The following is a 12,369-nucleotide window of genomic DNA, read 5'->3' as shown; positions in this document are numbered from 1 at the left end:
CCCCCCTATCACCCCCACACAGCCCCTATCTTATTTATCTTCAATTCGCCCCTACGCGTCTATTTTACACTAATAGATTTCGTTCGGTCCTTTCTGGAAGCGCAAGGTTTGAACGTTGCTGTGGGAGGACTAGAAAAAAGAACCAGAGACGGGAGGAAAGAAGGCAGGCGGTGGGGAACCTGGAAGGGATGCAAGCGCTTTCCTTGCAGGAACAGTCGCTTTTCCCTTCGATTCGCCGGTTCCTTTAAAAAAAAAAAAAAAAAACCGGCGAGATTCGGAGTAAAAGACAACTCGCCGAACTTTGAATCATTCATTAGCACCTTATAATTGCTCTGCTAATTAGGTTGGCGGTACTTAATCAGGAGGAGCAATACGGCGTCTTGTCACTGGCACTTCCCATTACCCTGACATTCAACAAGGGACAGGTTCGAACCGCCGCGGCGTCCTAGAGACGGATGAACAGAAGCTGAGACTCTCCCGCGAAGCCAAACGCGGTGCTTGCTCCCGACGTGCGAGGCGTGTCGGCCCCAACTGGGTCGGTAGGAAATAAGAGGCGATGGAAACAGCAGCCGGGCAAAGGCAAACCAAGAGAGGGAAAGGAGGTGCGTGCGTGTGATGTGGATGGATGGATGGATGGATAGATAAAACCACTCTCTGAATGGAGACCCAGAGCCGGTTGTAGCTAAGCCACAGACTAAAGTCGCATGCAGGAAGAAAAACCACCCAACTTGGCCACTGCCGCCTGCCACTTCTCTTAAAGTCTTCTCCAAATAAACAGGCGAGTCGGTTCTAGACCGAGATTATTACTATTCCCCCCCCCCCAGGAGCCGCTTCCCTTTCCACTCCCAGTCCCTTAGGAAAGGAAGCCAGGCGTTTCCCCCAGGTTGGCTCCAAGGGACATTTTGCCCGCCCCGCTCTTATTTCCCTAGTTCTTCAATGAAGTTGGGTCGCTTCCCCTGCCTAGGACTGTGGCGACAAATGTTTCTGATCTTCCAAAGAAGGACACAATGGGAGGAAGCCCGACACAAACCCTGCATTTTAACTTACATCCCGTCTTGAGGAAAGAGATAGGTTACTTTTGTAACGATCTCGTATACACAAGACTTCACAATTCAAAATATCACACTCTTACACGCAAATTCCTTCCTTCCTTCCTTCCTTCCTTCCTTCCTTCCTTCCTTCCTTCCTTCCTTCCTTTCTTTCTTTCTTTCTTTCTTTCTTTCTTTCTTTCTTTCTTTCTTTCTTTCTTTTTCTCCCCCCCTACCTTGATTTCTGCTCTCAAACTGATCTCTATTGTCATGCCAGAGATAACAACCACCACCCATTTATATTCGGATAGATAGAGGAATGGGGAAACGGAAGAGAGGGAAGGAATCCTAAAGGGTCTAAAAAAGAACGGCTTCCCAGTCCCGAAACTGACCCCCCCCCTCAGGTCCTCCCTTCCCTTCCCCTCCCCTCCCCGCGCCTTCCCTCGCCTTTCCTCCTGCTCATTGGCTGCCAACCGCCGAGCGTCAAGTTCGGCCGCCGCGTCCACCAATCCGAGGCCGCGACACGACGGGCGGCCTTAAATAAAACAAACAAATAAATAAGGAATGTTTTTTTTTTTTTTTTTTTAAATGGGGGGAAAACCCCGAGCCTGAAAAGAGGTTTGATCAGGAGCGAGCGGCGAGCAGGCGATGCGGCGATGGCCGTGACGTCACGGGCGGACTCGCAGGGAGCCGAGAGGAGCCGCTCGCCCTAGGAGAGCCGGGCAGCGGCCGAAGCTTCGCCTCCTCCTCCTTCCTCCTTCCTCCTTCCTCCTCTTCCTCCTGGCGACGCTCCGCCACGCCTCAACTTTCCAAGAAAGTTCCATAACTGGCGGGCGCCGGGCGAGAGCAGGGAGAGCGTCCCGCAGCCAGGCGATCGGGCTGGGCGGCGTCCGGGCAGCGGCGCCGGTCCCTCCTTTGGCTGGGCGAGTGAAGCCTCCGCCGGGGAGCCCCGGCAGCCTTCCCCAGCAGCTTCTCGCTTGTCCGGCCGGAGGCTCACCCAGGCGATGCCGGCTGCTCTGCCCGGGCGGCGCGGTGGTCCCGAACAATAAGCGGAGCACGTGCGGCCGGCGGGGAAGGAGAGCGAGCGAGCGAGCGATCGGGGTGGCGCGGCGGATCCGGCGTCTTCCTCTCGAATCGTTTCCCGGCTGCTCTCCTCCTCCTCCTCCTCTTCCTCCTGGCTGGCTTCGGCGGCTTTCTCCGGCTGGCTTTTTTCTCTCTCTCTCTCCCCCCCCCCACTCCCGTGCGTGCGCCTGGTTCCTGTGCGCGTCTCGTCGTCGTTTCGCCTCGTTCTCCCTCCTTTCCCTCCCTCCTTCCCCTCCCTCCCTCTCTCCCTCCTTCCTTCCTTCCTTCCCTCCCTCCCTCCCTCCCTCCCCATTTAAATTTTGATCGAAGAGATTCGCTTCGTCCATAATTGATCCGATTTGGTTGGTGCTTCGCCTTTTAATCGCCGATCGATCGTCTGAGAGCCAGCCGTCACCTCCTCCCCTCTCCCCACCCCCCCACCCCCCCCCCCCGGCCGCCCGGCCGCCCGCCCGCCACCCAAAAGCCCGGTCCGCGCAAGAGAAGGGCGTTCGGGAGGGGAAAAAGGGGATGAAGGCGCTTCTTTGAACGGCCAACCATGGAAGGATCGAGCGCTTCCAGTTTTGGAATAGACACGATTTTGTCTAACCCCAGGTCCGGCAGCCCGGCGATGATGAACGGGGACTTTCGGACGGCCCACGGCGAGGCCAGGGCGGCGGATTTTCTCCACCGGGCCACCCCGTCCCCTTGTTCGGAAATAGACACGGTGGGCACGGCTCCCTCCTCGCCGATCTCGGTCACCGCGGAGCACCCCGAGCAGCATCTGGCGCAAGATGGCCTGTCGCCTCAGCATCACCATCTTCACCACGGCCAACATCCGGAACAGCAGCAGCCAAAAAGTTTGCAGCCGTCGCCCCAGCAACAGCAGCAGCAGCAGCAGCAACAGCAGCAATTGAGTTCCTGTAGCTCTGCCCCCAGGACTTCCACGTCTTCTTTTTTAATTAAGGACATTTTGGGAGATAGCAAGCCGCTGGCCGCCTGCGCCCCTTACAGCACCAGCGTCTCCTCTCCCCATCCCGCCCCCAAACCGGAGAGCAACGCGGCCAGCGAAAGTTTCAGGCCGAAACTGGAGCAGGACGACAGCAGAACCAAACTGGACAAACGCGACGATACCCAGAATGAGCTGAAATGCCACGGTGAGTAGGGGGGGGGGCGGGCGGGCGCGGGTCTTTCGGACGCCCCGGTGCGAAACTGTTGCGAGCGTTCCGTTGTTTACGTTTCGAAACCTTCCCCGTTGTTCCTCTGTGCTTTCGAATAGCCCCCCCCTCCCCCTTTCCTGCTTTCAGCAATTGCTTGTTCTGAAAAGTTCGAGCCAACTTGGCTGCGAATTCGCTAAGCCGCTAAGGAGAGGCTCCAGCTACCTGGAAAGTATTTAAAAATAAAAGAAGTCCCCCCCCCTCCCCCCGTAAGAAAACGACAAACACAATCAGGTTATTTCCAAAAATCTCAGGAACCGTAAATGTTTTCCCTATGTTTTTTTAATAGACAATCCATATAAATATAGTTTGAAGGAGATACATATACATACATACATACATACATACATACATACATACATACATACATATATATATATATATATATATATATATTAGACTGAAGCTACGTATCCCCCCTCCCTTAAACAAAAAAAAAAAGTTGATGCGAGGAGAACAAAAAGAGTCTGCAAGTGTGCATTTCAACAATACCAAAATGCCAGCTGGGATTACTAGAGATTTTAAAATGCAAATGCACATTATAAACTGCGATCTGCATGCATAATTTCTAAACGTAGTTCACACAGATTTAGCAACACTTAATTAGCAAGGCAGACCTCCTAAAGAATTTATAATAAAATATGGTTGTTGTTTTTTAAAGCAGGGTAACAAACCAAACGGGTGGGATCCAATCTGGGGTCCTTTTTCTTTCTTCTGGTTCCTTCTTTCCTTCCTTCCTTCCTTCCTTCCTTCCTTCCTTCCTTCCTTCCTTCCTTCCTTCCTTCCTTCTTTCCTTCCTTCCTTTCCTTGAAATGTTTCCTCCTTTAGACTAAGTTAGCATTGTGCAATATTTTATAGCGTTTGTTTTTGGGGGATACTTTAGAGAGCGCGTGCAATAGTTACGTTCTAAAATTCAAACGTACACGGTGTGCTCGGTTCTGCCACTTCCTGGGGGGGGTGAAATAAAAGAGCCCCCCCTCCCCACTACCAAGGGAATCTCACTTAACTGGAAAGGCTGTGTGTGTGTGTGTGTGTGTGTGTGTGTGTGTGTGTGTGTGTTTTGAAACGTGGTGATGAGAGAGGACACATTTCGCTCATTTTACAACCTTCGGCTATTTTGAGTAACTAATAGGACTGCTATTCAATTTGCCATTTTAGCACTAACATATGAGCGTCTAGAACCAGATGCAGAGTTTCGTCTAGGGTGTTTTTTTTTTTTTTTTTTGTGATAGTTGTTGGTTAGTTGGTGCACCAACCTCCCCAGTGGGTCAATTAGAGAGATTATTGTTCTCCCTGCAGGGAAGATCAAGGAGAGCCCAGAAAAAGAAAGAGGGGGGGGGGAGAGAGAGAGGGAGAGAGGGAGAGAGAAGGGGGAAAGAGGGGGAGAGGATGGCGGTGATGGTGGAGGAGAAAACCTCGTACAAACACAGATGGACTGGCCTATCGATTTCCTAACATTGCAGCTAAAAAAAAAAAAAAAAACCTCCCTCAAATAAGACTCAAAGATTCCAGACCAAATCCGGTAATATTTCCGCTGTCACCTGGGATTGCGAAATCCAGCTCTCTCTCTTTTTTTTTGTACCTGGAGGACAAGCACTCCAGGAAAAGTAGTCGGGCTGTTGTGATGGCTTGATCGTAACCGTTTCCGATGTGCACTTGGAAATCTGAATTTGGCCGAGGGGAGAAAGTGAGGAAAGGCAGCGGAGGAAAAAAATATCCCCTCCGGGGGGGGGGAGGGGAAGGGATATTGTTAGGAAGCTGTGTGACAGGAGAAGTTATCACTCCTGGAGAAACGGTGCTGCTTTTTTAGCCCCGAAATCTTCCCTCTGCGGGTTTGTTCGAGGCTGAATCGCAGCTGAAACGCCGGCTTCGCTAACTCGTTGTTGTGCTTGTGATTCTGGGCCACCCTGTGCAAAGTAGGGAAACAAATCAGCTGGTTCCTAAGCCGCCTTTTCGAACGATCCGTTTGAATCCAGAACGGAAGACTCCCCACCTCCTATTGAGGCTTAATAAGGTTGTGTGTGCGGGTTTAAGTCTTCATTCTCCCCCACCCTCAACACACACACACACACACACGCACACACACACACACACACACACATACACACAGAGTGTTTTTCTCCTCGGCCCTAACCCACAGCTTCTGCCTTGTGTCTCCTCAGGGGCAAAAGAAGAAGGGGATCGCGAGATTTCCAGCAGCAGGGATAGTCCCCCTGTGAGAGCAAAGAAGCCTCGCAAGGCACGGACTGCCTTCTCCGACCATCAGCTCAACCAACTGGAGAGAAGCTTCGAGAGACAGAAGTACCTCAGTGTCCAAGACCGCATGGACTTGGCAGCCGCCCTCAATCTGACTGACACCCAGGTCAAAACCTGGTACCAAAACCGGAGGTAGGGCAGGCTGGTAGGGACGAAAATTTTGGGCTGGGGGTTTTGGTGGGGGGAAAGGGCAACACTCAAAAGGCTCAGAAGAAGGGTCCTGCCCGCCTTGGCCCAGAAACAAGTCTCATTATATCCCGTGGAATTGCCTCCCAGGTCGTTGTGGTCGTGGTTTTAACCTTGCCATCCTCCTGCCTCGCCCACCGCCAAAGGGGAGGTTCAAAGAGGCCTAACGCCCGGGTTAAAATAAAATTAAAATAAATAAATAAATAAAAAGGATAGCGCGATCTCCAATCAGAACTCCGAGGGACTTATTTCGGGGCAGCCCCTGCAATTTCCTTTGGAAAGGCAAAGGAAATTTGCCTCCTGAGTTACTCACCCGTGGCCTTTCTAAGGATAGGAGAGATGGCCACGTTTGGTCGTCTCACTTGGCACCTCCGTTTCTCCCCCCCCCCAATGTCCACTACACCGAGAATGTTATTTTCCTGCGGGCCAAAATTTTAGTGGCTGTAATCCAGGGAAAAAAACCTTAGCAGGTGCATTCTGCGAGCAGGCTGGGTTAGTAGCCGTGGTTTGGTTTGGTTTGTTTGTTTGTTTGTTTGTTTGCTTTCATAGCTAGGCTTGACACGCGAACCTCAGCCGAAACTCTTTGCGTTAGCTAGCGTTCGTGGAGTGGGGCGAGTTCAGGATACGAGTTAACGTTCCAGGTTAAGGCGGTTGTGCGTAGGCAGGCGCCGTTAGGTTGCTCTTCCACTTGCCTGTCGCGTGTAGGTGGGGGCAATCTGAATAGCCACGGGAGGAAGAAAAAAAAAAAAGAGGTGAACAGCGTACAAGTCGAATTGGTCTCCCCATCCCTGTGAGCAAAGCATAAGCTCGAGAGTGGGAGCCAGGGCACGCGTTAAACCGGGAGGGCGCCTCTGGGGAAAAGCTTATTAAGTTTCAGACTCGGTGGGCTTCACTGCTGGAGGCCTCCACCTTCCTCGGTCTGATTTGGCATTTTGGGACGCCTGGATCTGCAATTCAGTCCTGGGTTTCGGTCTCTCCTTTCTCCAGTGTGCGGGTCGAATCCGGATCTCTTGTGATTGGAAAACGAAGACTTGGCGAAAGGAAGTCTAGTCTCCAATGTCTGGGGGTTTATTGTCTTCTTATTTGAAAGAGAGGCCGAAACGGCTCAGGAGGAGAACGAGGAAGGAAAGCCCCCCCCACCCCCCACCCCCCGTTAAGAGCAAAATGCGGTGTTTTTTTTTCCCTTCTCATTCTTGGCAGAGGAAACGCGGGCCTGGAAAACCTCTGCCCAGTTGTCATCTTCGCTATAATTTTCTGTCTCATTTCATACGGTTGCAGCCACCCTAATTCTGTCGGAAAACATTAGCGTCATTTACAGCCCGGCTAAAACAGGCAGCTTGTTAATTTGGCTGCGTTTCGTACGGCCGCGGTTTACTTCGGTGTGTCGTGCGCCTGCTGAAAACCCATCGCTGTTCACAGCCAGCGATGGGAGCTTGTTTCCCAAGAGAGACTAATGTGTAAGTTCTGCGTTAGGAAGGAAGGGAACGGACTTGACGCAAGCTTCCTCTTCTCCTCCTCCTCCTCTTCCTCCTCCTCCTCCTCCTCCTCTGTGTGTTTTGCAATGTACCCACATGAGGGAGGGAAAAGAGATAGTCCGTATCCGTTGCGTTTAGCCTCGTCTTCTCGCATCTGAAGGCCTGCGTCTTCCGACAAAAGGAAAATTAGCCATCTTCCATTCCCATCCCCCCACGCCTCAAAGCAACAGGATTGTACAATCCTAAAATGTTCAGGATTGCGGCTTTCCAGCGACCAAAATCTCCCAGCGATTTCGCTTTTCCTGCAGGCCCGCGCGTTATCTCTAGGAAGGGGAGTATAACGAAACTCTCCCAAGGCTGTCTTTTTTCTCTCTCTCTCCCTCTCCCAGCGTCTGCTTAAGTGTTGGGTAGCGGAAGCTATTTTCAAATGGCCTGGTGGAAAGCCACTAAAAAGCGGGAATATGCTCTGGAGTTTTCCAAAAAGAGGGGCTGGTTTCCTTCACCCTCCCTATCCAAGCAGCTGTTTATCTTGTGCCTTAGTAAATTCATCTTTTTTTTTTTTTGCAGAAAATGTTATAATTGCTGGGGGTGGTAACGCCTTTCCTTCTGTCATTAATATTAGAGAGCAACGTGAATAGGAAAACGGGGCTTGACGAGGCCATAGGTAACAATGTAATTGCGTTTCTGAAAGGAAAATGAACAGAGTTTATCAGCTCTCGTTGTCACTTACAGGCCGGCGAGACTTAAGAGTGGCTCTCCGTGTGTGTGTGTGTGTGTGTGTGTGTGTGTGTGTGTGTGTGTGTGTGTGTGTCTTTGGCTTGCAAATGCTTCCCAGGATTTTTCAAGTGACAGCTCCTTCTGATTCCTCTTGCGCCCGCCGATCTTTCCCCCAGCCAGAGCAGTTTTATTTATTTATTTATGAGACTTATATACCGCTTTATGTACACCAGTAAGCAATGTAAATATATATATATATTTATATTGCCCCCAACAATCATTTACATTGCCCCCAACAATCTGGGTCCTCGTTTTACCTACCCCGGAAGGATGGAAGGCTGAGTCAACCTTGAGCCGGTGAGATTTGAACCGCTGACCTGCTGAACACAGTCAGCTAAAGTGGCCTGCAGTGCTATGAAAGCAAAAAAAACCAAACAAAAAACTGCTCTACCAGCCGTGCAGTAATGGTGCTGCAGCTGCGCTTCCTTCAAGGAAAGGCCCGGTGGACGCAAGAGACTCAGGCGAGCCCAACTGTCTTCTGTCCGAGTCGGTTCCCGCGTGGAGGGCCTTGTGTCGGGAGGAAGGGTGTGTGTGTGTGTGTGTGTGTGTGTGTGTGTGTGTGTGTGTGTGTGTGTGTGTGTGTGTGTGTGTGTGTGGTAGTCAGTCCGGTTCTCGCTTCCTTCTCCCTAGCCTCCCCCCCCCTTCGGGCCCAGCCGACGGTGTCTCCGTTCCCTCTCTTGCAGAACCAAGTGGAAGCGGCAGACGGCGGTGGGGCTGGAGTTGCTGGCCGAAGCTGGGAACTACTCGGCTCTGCAGCGGATGTTCCCGTCGCCTTATTTCTACCACCCGAGCCTGCTGGGGAGCATGGACAGCACCACGGCGGCCGCGGCGGCCGCGGCCATGTACAGTAGCATGTACCGGACTCCGCCGGCGCCTCACCCTCAACTCCAGCGGCCTCTGGTGCCCCGGGTGCTGATCCACGGCCTCGGGCCGGGGGGGCAGCCGGCCCTCAACCCCTTGTCCAACCCCCTCCCGGGGACCCCTCACCCGCGGTGAAGGACATCACCGGGCGACTCGCTCACCCAGGCGCCCCCTCCTCCACCCCCGCCGACAGATCCCCCCCTCGCTCCCCCCAGCAGAAAGGAGCCGAGGCGAGCGAGGGGGCGGGAAAATCAAGCGGTTCTTCTAACGGAGCCGGAGGAGCGACCGGCTCGGAGCGAAGAGACTCTGAAACCCGTAAGTGACACGTAGCCACCGAGTCCCGCAGCGGCCCCGGAGGAGGGGAGGCGGGGGGGGGGTGGCCGGGAAAAGCCGGAGGGCCAGGAGGGACTCTTGAGGGACGCCGAGAGAGAAAGGGCGCCTCCCCCACCACCGCGGCCCAGGAGGCAGAAGGCCGAGGGAGAGCGGAGAAGTTTGCGCCGAATTCTCACGGACACCCCCCCTTTTTTTTTCCTGACTCCGAAACTGGCATTTTTCCCGGATCTCTTTCGTCGTTGCTATATAATATGCTACCTGCACATTTCGAACAGGCTGGTGTGTGAGAAGTTATATTATTTATTATATGTGGTCCAAACAGAAAGGAAAGAAAGAAAGAAAGAAAGAAAGAAAGAAAGAAAGAAAGAAAGAAAGAAAGAAAGAAAGAAAGAAAGAAAGAAGAAAGAAAAAGACTTATATTCATTCGTTTTTAAGAAAAATCTAAGAAACAAACGAACTCCACAAAAAAATATTCTTCCCCCCTACGGTTTTTTTTTTTTTTTTTGGTTTGCTTTTGTTTTGTTTGGGTTCAGTAAAATAAATGCTTAGATGACAACGACAGTTAACTAAATATATATATATATATATCAAGAGCGAGCGAATGAAAGAAAGAGAGAGAAAGAGAGAGAGAGAGAGAGAGAGAGAGAGAGATTTTGACGAGTGAAAATGGCAAAAAAAAAACCCACCCCCGACGGGAAAAAGAAAAAAAAAAGAAAAATAAACTTTTATCTTTTTTTAAACAAACCTGCCGGCCTAAACGAGCTATTTTCCCCCTTGATTCGCGCGCCCTTATTGTTCATTTCCGTAAAATGGGCCGAGTGTGTGTGTGTGTGTGTGTGTAGTTGCGTCCACATGTTTTGCTCCTTTCTAGGCGACGGGTTAGGAGACTTTTAATCCCCTCTCCCTTCTCTCCACACACACACACACACACACACACACACACACGGGCCACAGTCTGGTTGGTTGCTAAAGAGTTTGCTCGGAGGGGTAAAGAATGGATTGTAAAGAAGGGGAAGGAAAAAAAAAAAGGCAGAGAAGAAACGCCGGACTCGGAGGTTGTTTTTCAGACCTCGTCAGTGAAAGCGGGGGAGTGTGTGTGTGCGTGTGTGTGTGTGTGTACGCATTGGCGATGGGTGCTTCCCCCCCTCCCTCTCCTGGGCCCTCTTCTCGGCCTTGCCTCCTTGCCGTCGCGGCTAGGGGTTCCCTTCGTCCTCCTTTGCTGAATATGAAAGAGGCCGAGGAGAGAGCTTAAAGGCGGACGGGGGTTCTGGAAAGCCAAAAAGGTGCAACCCAGCCTGGCAGCTGTTCCGGGGCGCTGAGAGAAAGCGCGGAGAGGACAGCCTGGGAGCGAGAGGCGCTCGGGGGGGGGGGGGGTGGCAATTAGGGAGAAAAACCCGGAGCCGCGGGAGAGAAGAAAATCCGCCGCGACCCACAGCCGCGGGGCCGTGTGTGTGTGTGTGTGTGTGTGTGTGTGTGTGTGTGTGCGTGCTTTGATCTCTTTTGGACTCCCACCCAGGGGAACCGTCCCTTCCCCGCTGGAGGACGCGGCTTGCCGTCGGTGAGCTGTTTTTAAAGCCCCCCCCTCTCTTTTTTTTTAAGAGCGAGAGGGGGCTCTGGAGGTAGAGGCCGTTTTTAATCCTTTGCTGGGATGGGGGGGCGGAGAAAGGGGGCCTCTTTGTAGGCGTCTGGCTCTAGGTGCAAAAGGAGAGAGAGAGAGAGAAAAAAAGGAGAAAAGCCAGAACTCAATGCAAAAGCGAGGCTGAAGCTGGGACTGGCGGTGCTTGGGTGAGGACGGGCGACAGAGGGAAAGGGAGAGGTAAGCGGGGCACTTCTGCCTCTCCCGGGCCAGGCCCAGGCCGGGGCTGCCAAGCCCTGGGCACCAACAGCCCTCCAAAACCAAAGGCAAAGCGGCCCGGCCTTTCTTTCTTTTCCTTTTTTTAGGTTCGACAGATTACACTGCCATTTACCTATAAAACATTCATAACTCCGGTCCAGTATTATCACCTCCTCTGTGGTTTGTGGGTGGCTTTCACCACCACCCCCCGGCCTTTTTATTTTATTTTTATATTTTTTGCTAGAGTGGGTTTTTGTTCTCTAAAGGAGGAAGAAGGAGGCGAGGGGGGGAGGGCGAGAAGAGAGAAGGGAGGGGAAGGCAGGAGGAAAAAGCAGGGACAGCCTGCGGGTGCGCATTATTTAGGCGTTGCTAATTAAGGAAGGAGCTGCTGCTGCTGCTTCGCGCGGCTCTCTCGCTCCTTTTCTTCTCCTCTCCTCCCCCTAGTCCGCTAATAAACGCGCGTTAAAAAAAAAAAAACCATCTTGACCTTGGCCGCGTTTTCACAAAAGGGTCCGGAAACGCCCACCTCATTTTCAGCTCTTGTCGCCCAGGACCCTGACAGTGACTCAGCGACAGAGTTGTACCCCGGAGGTAGCCTCCCTCCCGGCGACCCATCCTCTCCCCTCGCCCTTCTCTTCTTTTGCTGCGTTAATGGGGACTTCAGAAATAAAGAACAACGCTGGCTCCGGTCCCCACAGATCCAGCTGAGGTTGCCCCGGGCCTGGAGGAGTCTCCCGAAGAGTGGAGGCTTCCGCTGAGACGCACCCGCCCGGCGGTCGGCGAAATGGACAAGATTGGGGAAACTGACTAGCACTTAATCCAGCTTGGGCTTTGAAATCGCAACGCTTACACGTGGCTTGGTCTGGTTTGCTCCCGGGCAACCGAGCATAAGGAGGGTGACCTTTAGAGCTCCGCCGATTGCTTTAGGAAAGCTTCGAGGCGTTGCTTTCCTTGGGATGTTTGGGCTTTAAAATATTCAGGGGTTTCCCCAGCCCCCCCCAGCGACATAAAACACAACAAAAATGGTTTCCTTTGTAAGTAAAGTACGTGAACATTCAAAAGGGGAAAAGTAAGGTGCTCTAGTGCAGTGTTTCTCAACCTTGACAATTTTAAGGCATGTGGACTTCAACTCCCAGAATTCCACAGCCAGCATTGCTGGCTGTGGAATTCTGGGAGTTGAAGTCCACATGCCTTAAAATTGTCAAGGTTGAGAAACACTGCTCTAGATGCTCCGAATGCAGCTTATTGGAGAGTTTGCATGTGAGGTGCCCCAAGGATGTGTATGTATACACACAGGGCGTTTAAGCCAGTTGAATTTTGAACTAAATTGAATGGCGGGAGAA

General features: G+C 52.2%; 1 protein-coding gene across 1 annotated transcript; it reads left to right on the top strand.

The window, feature by feature from the left end:
- The first annotated feature begins 2,615 nt into the window (after positions 1-2,615).
- Positions 2,616-9,258, top strand: BARHL2 (BarH like homeobox 2). The gene is made up of 3 exons (XM_039324717.1): positions 2,616-3,244; positions 5,467-5,692; positions 8,682-9,258. The coding sequence occupies exons 1-3, from the start codon at positions 2,647-2,649 to the stop codon at positions 8,992-8,994; spliced, it is 1,137 nt and encodes a 378-aa protein (XP_039180651.1). The 5' UTR covers positions 2,616-2,646; the 3' UTR covers positions 8,995-9,258.
- Positions 9,259-12,369: the final 3,111 nt, after the last annotated feature.

This window comes from Crotalus tigris, unplaced genomic scaffold, assembly GCF_016545835.1.
Source record: "Crotalus tigris isolate CLP2741 ecotype Arizona unplaced genomic scaffold, ASM1654583v1 scf7180000024307.1902530, whole genome shotgun sequence".
In the NCBI taxonomy this organism is placed as follows: domain Eukaryota; kingdom Metazoa; phylum Chordata; class Lepidosauria; order Squamata; family Viperidae; genus Crotalus; species Crotalus tigris.
This window is presented reverse-complemented; position numbering and strand designations above follow the sequence as displayed.